At 40.6% G+C, this 18352-nt stretch overlaps 1 protein-coding gene across 1 annotated transcript; it reads left to right on the forward strand.

Moving 5' to 3' along the window:
* The first annotated feature begins 765 nt into the window (after window positions 1-765).
* On the forward strand, window positions 766-18339 carry HEXB (hexosaminidase subunit beta). The gene is made up of 14 exons (XM_030969520.1): window positions 766-1140; window positions 1234-1388; window positions 4704-4769; window positions 5550-5596; window positions 5793-5903; window positions 8404-8505; window positions 10034-10163; window positions 10840-11020; window positions 12038-12124; window positions 12695-12767; window positions 13406-13580; window positions 14388-14478; window positions 14706-14810; window positions 18158-18339. Exons 1-14 carry the CDS (start codon window positions 848-850, stop codon window positions 18219-18221), a joined length of 1680 nt encoding a protein of 559 aa, XP_030825380.1. The 5' UTR covers window positions 766-847; the 3' UTR covers window positions 18222-18339.
* Window positions 18340-18352: the final 13 nt, after the last annotated feature.

An 18352-nucleotide genomic window follows, 5' to 3' on the forward strand; every position in this document is an offset into this window, starting at 1 on the left:
AGTAGTTTCTGCTGAGACCGAAATTGTTTTGTAGCAGTACAAGAGATGCAGAATCTTTGCTTCATGAAAGTGTGGCCTGCATCACACCCTTTCCATACAGAAATTAAGCTGTAGAGCGGTGGTGCCATGTGCAGGACATCATGGTGCTGGCTGATGGAAAGTCATGGAATATGCTGAGCTGGAAGGTACCCATCAGGATCATTGAGGTCCAACTCATAGCTCTGAACAGGACAGTCCCATGAATCACACCATGTGCCTGAAAGCATTGTTCAAATGCCTCTTGAACACTGTCAGGCTGGTGTTGTGACCACTTCCCTGGGGAGCCTCTACCAGTGCCCAACCACCCGCTGTGTGAAGAACATTTTCCTGATAATAACGTGAACTTCTCGTAACTCAGCTGCATACTGTTACCTCAAATCCTGTCACTAGTAACCCGTGTGAAGAGATACGGACCTGCCCCTCTGTTTCCCCTCACCAGGATGTCGAAAACCGCAATGAGGTCTCCCCTCAGTCTCCTCCAAGTTGGACCGACCAAGTGACCTCAGCCGGTCTTCATACATCTTCTCACCCAGACCCTTCACCATCCTCGTGACTCTCCTTTGGACGCTAATAGTTAATGGGGTTTTATGTGAGAAAATCCCTCAGAGAAGCATGAAGAACGTACTCGCTCCAGCAGGGGTCCCTCGGGCCCCTTCCCGGGCCGCGCTCCCGCCGAGTGGCCGCAGGGCGGGCGGTACCGCGGGAGGGCACTGAGGCTCCCGAGCCCGCCCCGACCGCTCCGTGGCGCCGGAGGCGGAGTCGGGCTACCCTGTCAGTGGAGCGGGCGGGCTGAGGCAGCTGCCCCACTATGGGCAGAGCCATGGGGCTGGCTGGGCTGCTGCTGGGGCTCGTCGTGGTCCCCGCCGTGCTGGTGAGCACCAGCCTCCGACACGGCGTCCCGCGGAACGAGGCCGAGCCGGAGCCGTCCGGCTGGGAGCTGGCGGCAGACGCCGTCCCCGAGGACTCGCTGTGGCCGCTGCCGCAGTGGGTCCGCACGTATCCTCGCCAGCTGCAGTTAGCGCCCAGCCGCTTCCAGCTGGTGCATGGCGCCGGCTCCTCGGCGGGGCCGAGCTGCGGGCTGCTGCAGGACGCCTTCCGCAGGTGAGCGGCGGCGGGGCCGGGGTGCTGCAGCGGCGGCCCGGGGACGGGAGCAGCCGCCTCAGGGCCCCGCCGGCCCCTGTGCTTCCCCGGCAGGTACTATGAGTACATATTCGGGCATTCCCGGCGGACGTGGGGCCGCAGGCCGCTGGCTGCCCGAGCGGAGCCCGAGCTGTTCCAGCTGCAGGTGGTGATCGAGGCGGGGGACCCTGGCTGTGACAGGCACCCGCAGCTCGCCTCCAGCGAGGCCTGTGAGTACCCGCTCGCCGCTCACCGCGCCCCTCCTTCCCCGGCTTCGGCAGCACCGTTACGCGCTTGCTTTGCTATCACGTGTGCGGTTAGAAGTCAGCAGGTTTTGGGGTGGTTTTTTAAGGAACTGGAAAGCAAAGGCTCTCGGAAGCCCGCAAAAACATTTCACAACAGTGGCGACCAGAAGATAATTCTTGCTCTTGATACTGTGGGAAATCTTAGCCCACAGTGAATCGTGAAGCTTGCCTATGATTTTTGCAGTTCAGCTATCGTACAGATCGCTTAACTGCTACTATCTTTTCTAGCAGCTGTCATTAGGAATCAGAGATACCACAGTGTGCAGTAGCCAGTTATCTTTGGTGAGATCTGTGCATAGTCAGGAGATCATCCCTTTCAATACAAGGTATTATTGAGTGAAGGCTGTCACTGCTTACCATCTCCTAAGAAGTGACTGCATTTAAATTGAAGCTACTTACACTGAGATATGCACATGGTATTTCCTGTTTTTCCCGGAAAACCTGAAAGTGTTTGTTGAGCTTGTTATTCATCTTGCAGTCCTATAAATCCACTTCCTTTCTATCTGCAGATACAAGAAAGGATTTAAAACATGATGTTTATATTTGACTTATTTTTCTGTGCTTCTTTAGTTCTCTGACTAAAGTCCAGAATGGAGAAGTATTCTAAGTATTAAAGTACTAATCGCCAGAGAATTTTCTTAACAGAAGTAAGACTGAGCAGTAATATTGCTTTTTGCCTGGGCAGGCTAACACAAAAATCAACATATTCAGTTAATCTAGACCTGTTTTGAGATAATCTTCTGTTGTTTGGTATCCAGGATACAGATCCCTAGAAAAAAAGGTCCTTTTAATCTCAAGTCATACATCCTGCAGCAGGATTAATTCCACCTGACTCGTGAAAGAATGTACTGATATTAAATTTACTCAATCCTTTTGGAACATATAGCCAAAGTGTTTGGTTTTTATGTGCAAACTTATAATACATTTCAATGCAAATTAAACATAGCGGCAGAAATGCTAATGCTCTTAACATTGTTCTGCCAGTCAGGTTATTGTGCTGCTTTATTATCATTTGAACTTTGAGCTTGTTTATGAACTTAAGATTTTAATCAAAGCTGGTTCTTGTCATGGAATCTGTCAGACCATGTGATTTTTAGGTTGCTTTCTTTAGAGGAAGCAGTTTTTTCCTTCTGCTTTAAGAAATAAGTTTTCTGTTACAAATAACGTGTTTTCTTCATATAATAAGCTGAACATTTCAGGCTTCAGTTTTAATTTTGTGGATTTTAATGGGCTATCTTTTTGAGGGTACAGATTCTGAAAAACGTTGTTATTGGTGACTTGCTGGTTTGGGTGGTCTGGCTTATCAATAAAGATAGCATGGACCAGTTAGTCACTGTCCTGTGGCAAGAGCATTGGATATGTAATCAGAGTACAGGTTATTTTCCCTCCTGCCTGCTTACTTGTTTGTGCAAAATGTTTCAAGTAGCTTATTGTAACACTTTCCAAGTTCCTCTAAGGTATGATAGTTCTTCAGGAAAAAAAACCAAAACCCAAACAAATCTGCTGTGTTGGAAATAAATCCTCTACAATTTATTTATTTTATTTAGGGAAAACAAATGTTTTGCCTACAGTTAACCTGTGGAGATTGCAGTAGTCGTCTACATTTTTTTTCTTACTCTGAACATCCATTGTGTGTAATCAGTTCTTAGATTAACATGGATTCTTGAGGTACTTTCTTCATGTCACTACTTTCTCTGGTAGTTTAGATAAATGTTTGAACTGTGTAAATTGTAGCCAACCATTCTTTCATACTGACACAAATTACATAAGTCATTGTACAGTAATTCAGCCTCTTGATTTTTTTCTCTCCTCTTTCAGATGTGCAATTATCGCTTTGATGTTTGAATAATAATATAATTCTATAGATGTATAGATGTAGTATATTTTTATGAATATAAATATATGTGATTTTAAAAAATACTTAAAATATATTTGTTTCTTCTCAAAGAATTACTCAATCACCTTAAATTTGAAACCAAAATTATTTTAGCTTTCTTTTTTCATTAGTACTTTGTACTGTACTGCAATACTCAACTTCAGGGAGGATTCTTATGGATTCCTTCAGGTACCATTCTTCATTTTACTCACCATACTTCATCTTACTGCCCCTATACTGGTGCTCAGGTCAAGAGGGTGCCCTGGCATCCTGTTGGTGCATCAGGGACAACATGGCCAGCTGGGCAAGGGTGGGGATTGTCCTGCTGTGCTCTGCACTGGGGCAGCCTCACCTTGAGTGCTGGGGGCAGCTCTGGGTGCCACAGTGTAAGTGAGATACAAAACCATTGGAGAGTGTCCAAAGCAGGGCCACAAACATGGTGAGGGGACTTGAGAGGAATCTGTATGAGGAGCAGCTGAGGTGCTTGTTCTGTTCAGCCTGGAGGAGACTGAGAGGAAACCTCACTGTGGTCTTCACAAGGGGAAGTTGTAGGGCAGGTCCTGATCACTTCGTTCTTATGACCAGTGACAGGACTTGGTAGGTAACAGCACCAAGCTGAGTAGGGGAGATTTAAGTTGGTATCAGGGAAAAGGTTCTTCACCTAGGCTGTGGCTGAGCAGTGGAACAGGCTCCCCAGGGAAGTGATCACAGCACCAGCCTGACAGATTTCAAGAGGCATTTGAACAATGCTTTCAGGCACATGGTGTGATTTTTGGGGGTGTCCTGTACATGGCCAGAAGTTGGACTTGATGATCCTGATGCATCCCTTCCAACTCAGCATATTCTGTATCTTGATTAGTAATTTTTTTTAAAAAGACCTTAATAGTAAGCACCTGACAATATTATATGACAACTTATATCTTTAAAAAATATGTAACCATGAACTATATGAAAGGAGGTAAAAGGAGAAGTAAACTTCTCATAATCATGAAAAGTCTGGCTTAGCCACCCAACCTTTATCACACATGTCTTAAATGCAAACATATAGTGTGTTTTGTTTTAAGTCAATTGGGTTAAACTTTGCTGGGATTCTGGCTCATGTACAATATTTTAGCATGGCTCTTACTAAGCACCTTACTTCTTTTATCTTCTTTCTGATGAGCTGTTGACTCTCTGAACAGTAGTTTGCTTTACAGGAAAACAGATGAAAAATAATTGCATGCTATCGCCATTAAAAGCAGGATTGGTTGGAATTTAATACACAAAGGGAGATGTTGCACTTGAAGAATTTTTTAATGCTTTTTGACATTGTCCTTGCAATTCATTCTTTTTGAAAGAGTAAGCGTTTTTTTTCTTTTCTTTAGATCATTTAACTGTAACTGAACCTGTGGCTATACTGAAAGCTCCTGAGGTATGGGGTGCTTTAAGAGGTAAGCTGTTGCTTTTCACATTGAGCTATTTGTTTAGGGCTTATACAAACTTTATGGCAGACCAAGAACCAGCTGACCACTGAGCCTTGCCCTCATTCAGTACTTTATTGGAAGTAAGCTTAGTCAGGCCAGAAGGATACTCAGATGCTTATCAGTTACACCCTTGGTCCAGATGCTCAGCATCTCAGATCCAGTGGCACACTGTGAGTACGTGCTTGCTGTGCCTGAAATAAGCTAGACCAAGCAAAAAGCTTTTTAAACTATAGTGTGAACAGATTATTTTCTGTCTGCACCTATAAAGTGGACATGCTGAACGCATCACAATCACAAAGAATAACAATCCTGACATTTTAGTCTGCTGTTTTTACTGGAATGTTAAGTCTATATATTAGTTATGTATTAATCAACAGATTTTTCCTGCTGAATTAGAAACTTCACAAGTTCCAGAAATTACAGGAATAGATGTACAAGACCAGAGATTCCCACTTTACTCTCAGTAACTTTCTTACTATTTAGGGATTAATCTGCTACAGCTGAGCAGTAGCACAGGTATTCAGTGTCTGTGCATTATAGAGAATTTGAATGGTTCTCTCCAGAATTTTTTTAATGGTGATGCTTGAGCAGTTAAGGGAACTGTGTTAAAGAGAAAGAAACTCAGCTTCAAAGCATTCTTTCTAGCTACATGAAAGCCTGTACATAGTTGTGGTGCTGTTCATAACTAAAATTTTAAGGGCAAGTACTGGGCTGTAATTGAGATCCCTTTCTTGGATATTTTTCCAGGTTTGGAAACCTTCAGCCAGTTGGTTCATGAAGATGACTATGGAAGTGTAAGTACGGCTATTAACTAAATCCACTGTCCTGGTAAGTGGGTGCTTCTCTAGACTGACCAGGTCTACCAGTTGCATTCAGCAACATTTCAGTTTGTTACATACTTCCAAGAATCATTTTCTGAAAAAGTACTTCCTGTTTGAAATTAATATGAAATTAATACAAAATTCTAATTTTTGAATTTTGTTCTTATAGTTTCTTGTCAATGAATCTGAAATCAATGACTTCCCAAGATTTGCTCATAGAGGAGTCTTATTAGATACTTCAAGGCATTATTTACCATTGAAATCTATTCTTATAAATCTGGTAAGTAGGCAGTTTTATATCATTAATAATAAATGCTTTTTGTTGTGTTTTGGCTCCTGAAGCAGGTAGCAGCTGGAGATGGTATGAAAGAAGAACCCATCTCCTCTGTCTGGCTTTAAAAGGACAGAGTGAACTTTGCTTAGCAAAGGTCTGAGCATAGACTGGAGAGGAGTCAAGTGGGCAGACACAGTGATTATTGACTCTCTAAAGGGGACTGGTGTTTGTGGTACCTCAGATTCTCTGTATTTTCTGATGCCTAAACCAGCTTATGCATTATATCTTGGAAGCATGTTTTGAGATGTCTGACTGTCATCAAGCAATACAAGGGATACCTTGCTTCAGTGCCAGTGATTTCAGGAGAACTCCAGTCTTTTGGAGCAGAGTTTGGTAGTCCAGAAGCAGGCTTAAGTAATCCTGTCTTAGGCTGCTTAAGTGCAAGCCGGTAATTAAGTATTACAGAGCAAGGGAGGAAATTCAAAATGTTCAGGGGAAGCTACTGAATAATAAGCCCAGACTAACCAATAAAACCAAACAAAACTTCCTCCAAAAAGCTTAAGCAAGCACGTTAAGAATTAATGTGCTCCAGCTCTGAAGGAAAGGTGATGTATTTGTATAAGCTTAGCAGGCAGAGATGGCGTTTTTACTGTTTTGCACTCCCTTTTCTTTTTGTTGAAGTCCTTTTAGGAGGGATTATTTAGTTGGTTGAAGTGAAGGAACAGGCAGTTTCCCATCTTGTCTCTGACTTGGGTCTCCAAGATTAAATAGTACTTGGAATTTCCCCTCCGTGTTGCTGAACTTTGAAAAATAGGTAAAGGATAGGCAGGAAGAGTGCAGATGAAAACCATCTTTAATTTCTGAGGTCATTCTTGAACTATGCTCAGAACTTGTTCTTTAGGTATTTATCACCTTGTTTTCACATTCAAGGTCAAGGCCTGTTCAGCAAGTAATGGTTGTGTAGTGTTACATTTGCGACAGAGGGTGCTTCAAAGCCTCAAATATTTGTGTCGATATTTTTTGTCTTGTCTAAAGGAGACGTCCAAAGAGACTTACATTTCTAACTATTTTTGTGTTTCTGTAACTGCTGCTATTCTGCTTTCTTTCGTTAAATTGCATGTCTGTGTCTAAGACATTATCACACCTAAATTTCATGATGTTTGCTGGTTTAAGAAGTATGCTTTTCTTCCCACCTCTGTGCCTGCTTGAATCCCAACTAATAAAAAGCATCAGTAATCTCTTCTGTGATGTGTGGTGATTAGATACTTAGGGCAGCAGTTCAGGTTGATTTCTTGTTTGTGTTCAACTACTGCTCTGTATTTCCAGGAACGACATTGTTCTTGAGGAAGGAGTAGGTGAATTGAAGGTCCAGAGATGTAATTTTCTATGTTGAAGGATGGTATTGGTTAGAAATGCATGAAGACGTGACAATTGAAACTTCTGCAGTGTAATGAAACAGATGAAATAAATCTAGGGAATAGACAAGATATAAACCTTTGTATTTGGTGGGAGTTCCTGAAGAGATTTTATCACCTCCTTAAATACACCTAGGTGAAAAAGTAATGAGAGGAATGGGTGGGGAAAGCAATTGTGTTGTAGCACGGGCTTGGAAGCAGCTGTGATGCAGTCAGTCATGAACCACTTATTTGGTCTGCTCGCAGCACACCCTTCTAGTGACTAACAAGCCAGCATAACTCAAGGTATGCATGTAACTGTCCAACTGGAGTCATAATTCTAAAATAAGTGTGTAAACATTGATCTTGATCATCTTCAAGGTGAATAAAAGGGAGTACTGACGCTGTTATGAATGAAAACATAGAAGAAGCACTGTCTTTTGCAGGGAAAACACTTAGTTTATTTTGCATGCATTTGAAAAGGATTTTGCAGAAGTCACTAGTGAGAAGGGATGTACTACTATGTAGTGGGAAACTCTCATGCTGTTCTGTTTTCCAAGTTATAAAAGTATTAGCTTTTCTGTAAGCTGAAATAGTTGATGGTGCATAGAAAATTACCCACAGAACCATCTGTGTTGGAAGGGATCCAGAAGGATCATCAAGTCCAACTTTTAAGTGAATGGTCCATGAGGGTCAAATCTGTGACCTTGGTGTTAGTAGCAGAGTGCTGTAAGCACTGACCTAATCTCAGGTTACGTGTTCTGAAGTGGAAAAAATTCCTGAGTGCTCATGGCTGTTCATACTACACAAGCTGGTAGAATGGGTGTCAAATGAAGAGTTTGTTGACAGCAGTGGTGAAAATAGATCGCAGAGGGGTGGAGCAGTAGAGGTATGTGCTACTAAACGAAACATAGAATGCTTTTTTGGTTTGTTGGTGGGGGGATTGGTGGGTTTTAGTTGGTTTTTCGAGTGGTTTGGTTTGGTTGAAGTTTTTTTCTTTCTTAGTTGTTGCTCTAGGCATGTGGGATATGCTGGGACAAGACCACTTTTTTGTGTAAATTTTCTATGAGAATGAAGTGTTTAACTAGACTTTATTGCATTATTTGTTACAGGATGCCATGGCTTTTAATAAGTTCAATGTTCTCCACTGGCATATAGTAGATGATCAGTCCTTCCCTTACCAGAGCATTTATTTCCCTGAATTAAGTGATAAGGTGAGTGAACATCATTGGAGTAGGGTAGAAGGGCAGAAATCTGGTGCATAGTTAATGGAAATAATATGCAGAGTTAACCAATGCTTGAGTACCTCTGCTTTGGCTGGTTGTGAAACAGTACCATGGGACCAAAAACCAGCAAGTTCACATTTAGGATCTTGCCTGAGTTTCTCTGTGGATCATTTTTAAGTCTTCATTTGGATACATGGTAAATGACCACCTTTACTCTTTGCAAATTTTTCTGAATGATGCTCGGTGTTTGCAGGCCTTCGAACACTAATGGTATGAGAATAAGTAGTGAACACTGCTTGGATTTCTGTTGATGGGTTTCTTTAACTGGTTGACTTCTGCCACTCAAACAAATGTAAGAGATTTTCCTGCCAGCTCTTAGCACCACTGCAGTAGTAGTATTGTCCTTACAAAACGCATCATGTCTGTAAGAGATCCAAAAGTGCAAGATTGTTTCCTGAAGCACATAGAGTGGGATGTGTCTCTTTATTTCTAGACACATAGTAAGTTTTGTTACATTAGTGAGAGCCACCATGAGGTTCTTGCTCAGTCACGGTACAGTAGGAGCCAAATCAAATGAAGTTAAGAATAGTTAATTAGACTAAGCCTAAGTATGAGATTTGTGATTCTGTTTTAAAATGCTTCCTAGAATCTGACTCTCATGAAAATTATGTTGGCAGTGCTAGAGCAGATGCTGTGAAGAATTTTATCATTCAAAAATTGTAGATGTGGCATAGTGCAGTCAGATTATTTTTTGTGGTAAAACCAAACTCTAGTAGAGTTCTGTCATATATCCCACTGACAGCTAGAGAGAGGGAGATGGTCTTTGTCTCAACAAGCTTCTCTTTGAAAGGCTTCTTGTCTACTGTTTCCTTTATTGAGTAACTCAGCTGTGGAAGCCATTTTCAAATAAGCAAAAGCTTAAGGTGCTATTTATCATGAAGAACATCTTTGGCAAACATCTATTTCACCAAACTGTAGTAATCTGGGTCATTGTCACATTTGTTGGCTGTGTGGGAGCAGAATTACACTCAAATTTAGTGTCACAAAAGAAACACATCCTGATGCTAAATTAGTCACACACAAAACCGAGAAGCAGAGGTGCTGGGAGTTCTTTCTGACTTGACAGAATTTTTCCATTAGTCTTTTATGTTATGTAGTGAGGGACCCATATTTCAGAGCTAATGGGCAAAAAAACCTTGCCTCTGTACAGAAGAATTGAGAACCATATCTTTCAAAATTCTGAAGGAAAAGAAACTAGCTTTTCTTTGTTCTTCAGTAACTGTGAGCTAAGGAGGAAAGGAAGGTCTCCTTAAGGCAGTCTGTCTTAGTATTGTGAGTTTGTTGTTTTGGTAGGGTTTTTTTCCTCTCCACAAGTTAAGTGAAAAGTTATGTCTGTGCAGTTGATAAACCACAGCCAACTTGTAAAACTGCTCTCCGGTCTAAGTTAAAATACTTCCGTCCCAATTTTGTGATCTGCTGGTATAGTGTGTTGTCTCAAAATGTGAATATTTTACAGGGTGCATACTCCTCTAATCTCATCTATACTCCTACTGATGTCAGTCTGGTGATAGAGTATGCCCGGTTGAGAGGCATCAGAGTTATCCCGGAGTTTGATACACCAGGACACACACAGTCTTGGGGAAAAGGTATGCCCAAGAAAGTATTAATTGTTAAGAAATAGTGCTAAGTAGTAGCAAACAAATTAATTTTTTAAGGACTAACAAATAAAGTGATTTGGAAGGCCCTTGATAAGAGGTAAGGAAGAGGCATTAAGTGATGTCATGACCTTTACAGGTTACAGGAAATAAAATGAAGAAACATGTTTTGTTGACATGTTCTATGCTAGATGTGTGTGCAAGGGTACAGATTCTGCTTTAGACATCATTCTACCTTGAACTATGTACCTCACACTGACTTAGGTGTTAAAAACCCAGAGTATTAAAAAGAGAAAAGAAGCCTCTGAAGCATACTCATTATGTTTGGCTTTCTTCTAACTGGCTTCCTTCTGATATTCATTAAAGCTTTTTCTGTTGTTCAAGTAGTTATCCAAATGCTGTTTTCCAGGTATTGTGATGTGTTACATATGTTAGGCTGTGTTAAATCATAGATCTGAAAGTCAGAATCCTGACTGCCAGTTAGAGGGTTTTTCAACCTTTTACAAGTTGTTTTATTTCATCCTGCCTCTATTTGATTATATTTAAAATAGGTGAGCATTTAGGTAATGAATATTTACCTTTTTAATGTGGCTAACTGCTTCTTCCTGCTAGCAAAGTTAGCATAGCAACATGAAACTGAGTATCATCTATTAATTGTTTTTATTAGGTCAAAAAGATCTTCTCACTCCTTGTTACAATGGAGGACAGCCAACTGGGTCCTTTGGACCTGTAAATCCTGTTTGGAATACAACTTACGACTTCATGACTAAGTTCTTTAAGGAGATCAGCAGTGTATTTCCAGATGAATTCATTCATTTGGGAGGAGATGAAGTGGACTTCAGTTGTTGGTATGGTGACAATTCAAGGAACAAATACCTAGTGCCTCCTAAACCTGTCCACCTGCATCAATTATGGAACTCAGTTGCATAAGATAGTTTTCACTGCATAACCAAAAGATCTCCACTCCTACCTCTGTAACAATTTACAGGCACATCATGTGTGATCCTCAAAAAGCAACTGATGTGCAGAATTTTGCTTTGACTTGTAGTTTCATAAATATTCAGGTATTCTAAAGGATTTAGAATACTAGTACTCCTACCCTGGCAGGACAGAGGACTAGTATGTTAGAAAAATATTAGATAAGAAAATGACCATTTAAATTGTGTGTGTTAAAGTAGGTGTTTACATTGAGTTCTGCCCACCAGAAAATTGGGTAACAGTAAGAATTACCAAACAGATACATATGTCTTTGTATTAGAAGTACAGAATGTCGTAATAGTGTTCTTAGTTCAGTTGTGGGTGTTGAATATTTTGGAGTCTCTCTTCTGGAGAGACTAACTAATAATAAAGGATTTGGAGCATTTTGATGAGTATTCAAATTGATCTAGTTAGCATTTCTACATTCTCTTTAAAGATCAAATCCAAACACTCAGGACATGATTTAATTTTTATAGAGAAGGAAAACTGGCAAATCCTGGAGCACAGAAATGTTGGTTTGCTTTTTGTGGTACAAGCACAAAATTGTTGGATTCTCAGTCTGCTGATAACCTTGGCACAAAGTGGCTGAGGTGCTAGGAGCCCCAAAGCTCTTAGGAGGCAGCCTGCCAGAGACCACTTCAGAACAGGGACTCCATCAGATTTACCTGAGATTAGGTCTGTTGGCTTTATTTCAAATCTGGGTGAAACTCTTTCAAAATACCTAAGTAATGTTAACCTGCTGCTTCTCCTCTGCAATGTGTTCCAGGCTGTGGCATGCTAAGGCACCAGGTAGTGTGCTGCACATAGGTAGAAATGATCAGGAAATCTGGTTTAAAACATAAAAAAAATAATCTTTTTATAAACTTGTTTTCTTGTTATTATTTAAGGAAATCTAACCCTGAGGTGAAAGAGTTCATGAAGAAGCAAGGTTTTGGCATTGACTATGCTAAACTGGAATCTTACTATGTTCAGAAGTATGTTGACTTTTTAATTCTTGCTCGGTTTTTCACAGCCATTATTAGAGGGTGGCTTTGAGGTGCACATATGGAAGCTGACTTAGTATCTATCATATTATTTTGGAAAATTGCCACATATTTGGAACTATCCACTTTATTTTAGAATACCAGGTCTGAAATTCATGGCTTTAAAATGTTGGACACAGCATGGATATGTAAGCTAGTTTTACACACACTGTGAATATATTGGGTGTCTTAAACTAAGTATCTGCAGTAGTGTCAGCACAAGGGTGGGGAGAAAGCTTTTGCAAACATTTCTTTCTCTCCTTAAATAACATGGACTTAGTCACCCATCACTTAGTCACTGTATGAATTGCTGGTTTGTGTTAATGCATGTGCCCATTGTTCTACATGGTAGAACATGCTCTGCAAACATGGTTCTGAAACCAGAACAGCCTGCTTTTTCTTGGTCCCCTATGCAGTGGTAGGAAAGGTCTGATATGCCTTGAGGTAGAAAATGTTGCTACTTTGGGTGCTTCTTCTTATCTCATTGAAGTTAACAAACTTGATCTTATTTCTAAATTCTAGCATTTTGGACATTGTTTCCTCCTACAACAAAGGACAAATGGTCTGGCAAGAAGTCTTTGATCACAAAGCACAAGTAAGATGGGAAAATTAGTACAGTACTCTTGCATAACACCACAATATTGTGTGAGGCTTCCAGAGCAGATTATTAAGTAGATCTGGCTTTGTCTCTTAAGAGTTAAAGCAAAGTCTGCTGACATTAGCAAGTCTCTCCAGCTGTGGGTAATTTCAATCCCTTGAAATCATCATTTGTTGAATATGTAATAGGTGAAACAGGAACACCAGCATTGAAGTGCTCTCTAAAGGTGAACACCATTAATAAAATAGGTTTAAAACATCTGAGTAAAGGGTGGAGAAGTTTCTATATAGGTTTGGGGGTTTTTTTGTCTGTTCTAGTAACACCAAATGCTCAGCATTTAACAGCTGGTCAGATACGTGGTGCTTTTCGGAATCCTCTTAAAGCATTAACTGTCTATAGCATAACCTAGGCTTCACTCTAGCTGAGTGTTTAAAACCAGCAAAAAGCTAATCAGCTTTAGACCGGGGGGGAGGGGGGAGGGATGACAAGAAGTAGTTTCCAAAATGTTCCTCTTCAAAACAAAATAGACAATTTTGAAAGTCATGATCCTTTTCCTTGATAACAGCAATTAGGATTGCCATTAGTAGTTTTGGTTAAGTTGGTTAGTTTGTTTATTTTGTCTTTTCCTCTTTTAGCTGAAACCGGACACTGTAGTTCAAGTGTGGATGGCAAATAACTACGCTCGTGAACTGAGCAGGGTCACAGGAGCTGGGTTCACTGCTGTCCTGTCAGCACCGTGGTACTTAGACTACATTAGTTATGGGCAAGACTGGAAGAAATACTACAGTGTTGAACCACTTAACTTCCCTGGTTTGTCACTTTTTTATACGTGTGTTCTGTGCATGAAACTCCTTGGTTTATAGTACAGTGTAAATGGAAAGAATAGGGCTGTTTAGAGTGGCCATTCCATCACTGTGATTATAGTATCATCAAAGGAATTATGGTCAGCTAGAACTCTGAAAAACTCTTTAAAAAAAAGGAACTTTGCACTTCGCACAGGGAAAGGTATTACCTTCCTAAAGCATCTGATACTAGTGTTTTGCATAAGATAGACTGCTGGACTAGGTGGGCAGATGCTTTAGGAGCAGAGTTGTGCAAAATGGCTGTTCATAGATAGACACCGAATTTATTGTTTTTATTTACTTGATTCTTAAACATGTCTAGAAAAAGATATGTTCCCTTCAACTTTGTATCTAAAGTTGATACAAACATCTTATGCTTTCCATGGGGCTTTCATTTTGTGCAAGGGAGCTCTCAGACTTGTAGAGCTCATTAAGGACAATACCTGACTAAGTAATTTTTTCAAGGAATGCTCTCCATGTGATAGAATGAACAGTTCTTCTCAGGTTTTAAATCTCTGAGGAATGTCAAAAAGCTGAGGAATCTCTTCAGAGCATAAAAGGTAAAATCCTTTCTGACGGAGCAGAGAAATATCTTCTCTGGGCAAATGGCTTGGTGGTTCTCCCATTCAGTAACAAGACTACCAAAATGTAAGTGAATGCTCAGAATAGCTCAGGTATTTTATATGAAAACAACTGAACATCAGTCCTATCTAATTGTTGATATATGCCCATCTTCTGGACAGAGAAGAATGCTGACTTTCTGGTTTGAATTCAGGATCTGAAGAACAGAAGAAACTTTTAATAGGTGGAGAAGCTTGCCTGTGGGGAGAATTTGTGGATGCAACTAACCTGACACCAAGATTATGGTATGGACTGCTTTATCATTAGATTTTAAAAAGCCAGGTATAAGAAGCATTAATTAATCCCACAGGACTGTATGCTGTTGCTAACAGTGCTTTGTGCTGAACCTAAGCAGCTATGAAAAGTAATGCTTCTGGATATTGAAGTATTATATTAGACCTGGAATTAAAAATAAATTATCCATTCTTGGTTATAGACCATACCTACACTAAAACTTAGTATACCTTTACAGGCCTCGAGCAAGTGCTGTTGGGGAAAGACTCTGGAGCAGCAGCAATGTGACCAACTTGCAGGATGCCTACAAAAGGCTAACTAATCACCGATGCCGCATGCTCCGGTAAGATTTAGTTGCTACAGTATATCATGGTTCTCAGGTTTTATAACCAATGGAATAAAGGTACAGGCATAAACTGCTGGCTTGGAGATGAAGGGAAAAGAGCTAGCAGTTTAACCTGACTGTAAAGGCAATCCCATTTGATTTTGTATCCACAGAAGAGGAAGACAGATACATTAAGACAGGAGCTCTGGACAGTTTTGCAACTAAAATTTTCAGGACTCATTTTTTTCAGTGAAATACTAGGACTCTTCTGTGTTTTCTCTTTCCTGTAAAGGAAAAATGAACACCATGATTGACTTCTTTCAGACAAAAATTATATTAAAGGGTATGTGAGAGTACACTGACAGAAGGAAGAGCAGACTTCTAAAAAAAAAGGTGGTGTTACTTATTTGTTATAAATAATAATTAAAGACCTGCAGCAGGTAATCAACTGGAGCTGTTTGCATGGGAGTTGAGCTTGGGCAAGCTATCCTTTCAAGTGTTGCCTTACTTTAGGGGCTGAAAGCGGTGGGTAAGCAGTCCATGACAAATTTTAATTCATTTATTACTGACTGTGTTTACAGTAGTCATAACACATTCTTCTCCCAGTTCATTTCCTAAAAAGTACCTAGACAAGTTACTGGTTATTTATTGCTAATGTTGTTTTTGTACATTCACAGTTGCAGATATGAGTGATTTCTAGGTTTTAAGTCCAAGTTTGACTCCACTTTTGAAGTACACAGTCAGAGAGCTGAATAGTTGAACTGCAACAAGCATGAAACATACCATTTTATTTCTCTACAGAAATTTATGATAACTCATAGAAAATCTCAACTCTGTGTGGTAGTAGTTCAAGATAGATACAAATAATTTCTTTAAAGAACAGGATACATCAGCAGTTATAGTCAGCACTTGAAACTCAAGCTCTCTGCTCATGTTCATTAATAGGTCTTAGCATAATTATCTGTTGGAATCACAGAATCCCTAGGTTGGAAGAGACTTTAAAGATCATTGAGTCCAACCCAGCCCTAACACCTCAACTAAACCATGGCACTGAATGCCACATTGTCTTTTGTAAGGACATCCAGGGATGGTGACTCCACCTTCTCCCTGGGCAGGCCATTCCATTACTTTATCACTCTTTCCGTAAAAAACTTCTTCCTAATATCCAACCTGTATTTCCCTTGGTGCAGCTTGAGACTGTGTCCTCTGGTTCTGTCCGTTGCTGCCTGGAGAAAGAGACCAACCCCACAACCCCACCTGACTACAACCACCTTTCAGGGAGTTGTAGAGAGTGATAAGGTCACCTCTGAGTCTCCTTTTCTCCAGGCTAAACACCCCCAGCTCCCTCAGTCATTCCTCACAGGGTTTGTGTTCCAAGCCCCTCATCAGCCTCGTTGCCTCCTCTGGATGTGCTCAAGCATCTCAAGGTCCTTCCCAAACTGAGGGGCCCAGAACTGGACACAGCACTTTAGTTTAGAGTATATGTACTTTAGCCTAGGGTATATGTTTAGCTTGCTGTCACTCTTTAATCAAGAGTGACTGAAGGACTTGAAAGTTTTGACTTGGCTGGGTTATTTCAAACTGGCTTAAAATAATCATGTCAAGAAAATAGCTGTATATAAGTTGTGCTATCTCCCTCAGTCGTGAGAAAAATAGATACATTAAGACAGAGTTGACAAATACATGTTAAAACCTATATTAAGGGAATTTCAAAACTTATGTCCTATTACTTAGCAGGGTGGTGCATCTCTTGGTGGGGCTTAGGAAAACACTGCTACAACTGAGCAGTTAAGTGTACAGTGGCTGTACCACTAGGATTAGGGTTTTACAGTGAACTAAGCTATGCTGTTCCTGGACCTGGTTGACTCCACTGCTGCATCTGCATTGTCTTCCTTAACACTGGTACTTGTATTGCTGTAAAGGGAGCTGGTCCAGATAGCAGCAGCTGCTCTTCTAATGCTGGCATGAGAGATGCAGAATGCAGGGGCAGACTAAGGACTACTCCCTGTACTTGTTGCACATATTTAGCAACAGAAAGTAGTCTTAAGGAAAAACTGTTTTGCTGACTTAGGATGAACAATTCCTGTTAGAAAGTAACTACCTTAATAAAAAGATACGTTGTCCTGAAAATGACTCATTTTATACAGGCTTTGAACCAGAAAAACACTAGAGGAACAATTCCCTTCCCATTGAAGAAGTGAAAATTCCATGTGGCTGCAGTTACTGTGTTCCATGTATATGGGGCTTCCTCAAAGAGCTGACGGTATCAGGATGTTGTAGTCTTAGCATGTATACAAGGACTGTGTTCCTACTAATGTTTTCATTCATTGCATATGCAGTGACTCTGGCAGTTGTAGGAGGACAAGGGGCTTTTCCAAGAGAACAAAGAGCTCTGGCTTGCTCTGCAGCTGGTTACCAGGGAGCAAGGGGAATGGGTAGGTAGCACATGGTAACAGCTAGATCCTGGTCACTGGATGAACAGTAACTCTGCCTACTGAAGATCGAGGCCACAGCTCTTGAAATAGTACTGTGAATGTAGTAGGTACTATGCAGATCCAAAATGAGCTTCTTCTAGGCTACAGCAACCCAGATTGCAGAGGAATGATGATGGGAGGAAGGAAACAATAAGATGGGCATATATTCCAGAGACTTAGACACCAAGCCTTGTCTTTACTAAGAGTATGTCTTGCTCAGGGGCAGCAGTCATTAAGCTGAGCTATTACTCAGTTTCTTCCACTGCACCACTAAACATTAGTGGCAGTAGTATCCATATCCATATCTTAAACATTTGAGAAATAGAGTATTGTTTACAACTATTTTAATTCTTAAACATATTTTTTTATACTATCTAACTGCATCATCATAAGCCACAGGGGTTGGTTTGTTTGTAATGCCACATGAGAACAGAATAATTTATGACAGTGTAAGCTGAAAGAAACTGACTCTTCTCCCCAAAATAATGAAAATTATGGAATTAGAGCTGCATATGAAGGAAACATTGAGGCTGGGAGAGGAGAGGGAAGAATGTGTAAATATCAGTTGGTTCTTATTTGCCTTTCTTCGGACTTCTTTTCAATAAAAGCAGTAGATTTTGCGAAACATCAAAAGAACTAGCCCCTGAATTTAAGCTTTTCAACATGTCTGCTAATAGCGTGGTGGCTCTGATTGAAACAGAGGTTCAGTCAAAAGTATAATCAAAAGCAGAATAGGGCCCTTTTTCACTCCCTAAATAGTTCATCCGTTGTTTCCTAGGAGTAGTTTTGTTTATATAGTTATTAAAATAGATTGCCAGTATCTCTCTTCCTGCCTACACAAGCAGCCAGTTGTTTGATTATAGTCATACCCATTCTGCTTTATTTTAACAGCCGTGGCATAGCGGCCGAACCGGTGTTTGTTGGATACTGTGCCCATGAAGCAAGAGGGCCATAACTGCTGCAAAGACTTCTTGTCAACAGCCTGAAGTGCCTCTGGGGGATATGTATGTAAGGTTTTGTATCTGAATCAAGACTTAAAATTTTCACTTTTAAAATAAAATTATTTGACTGCCTTGTTGGAGTAAA

The sequence above is a fragment of the Camarhynchus parvulus genome, chromosome Z (assembly GCF_901933205.1).
Source record: "Camarhynchus parvulus chromosome Z, STF_HiC, whole genome shotgun sequence".
Taxonomy (NCBI): Eukaryota; Metazoa; Chordata; class Aves; order Passeriformes; family Thraupidae; genus Camarhynchus; species Camarhynchus parvulus.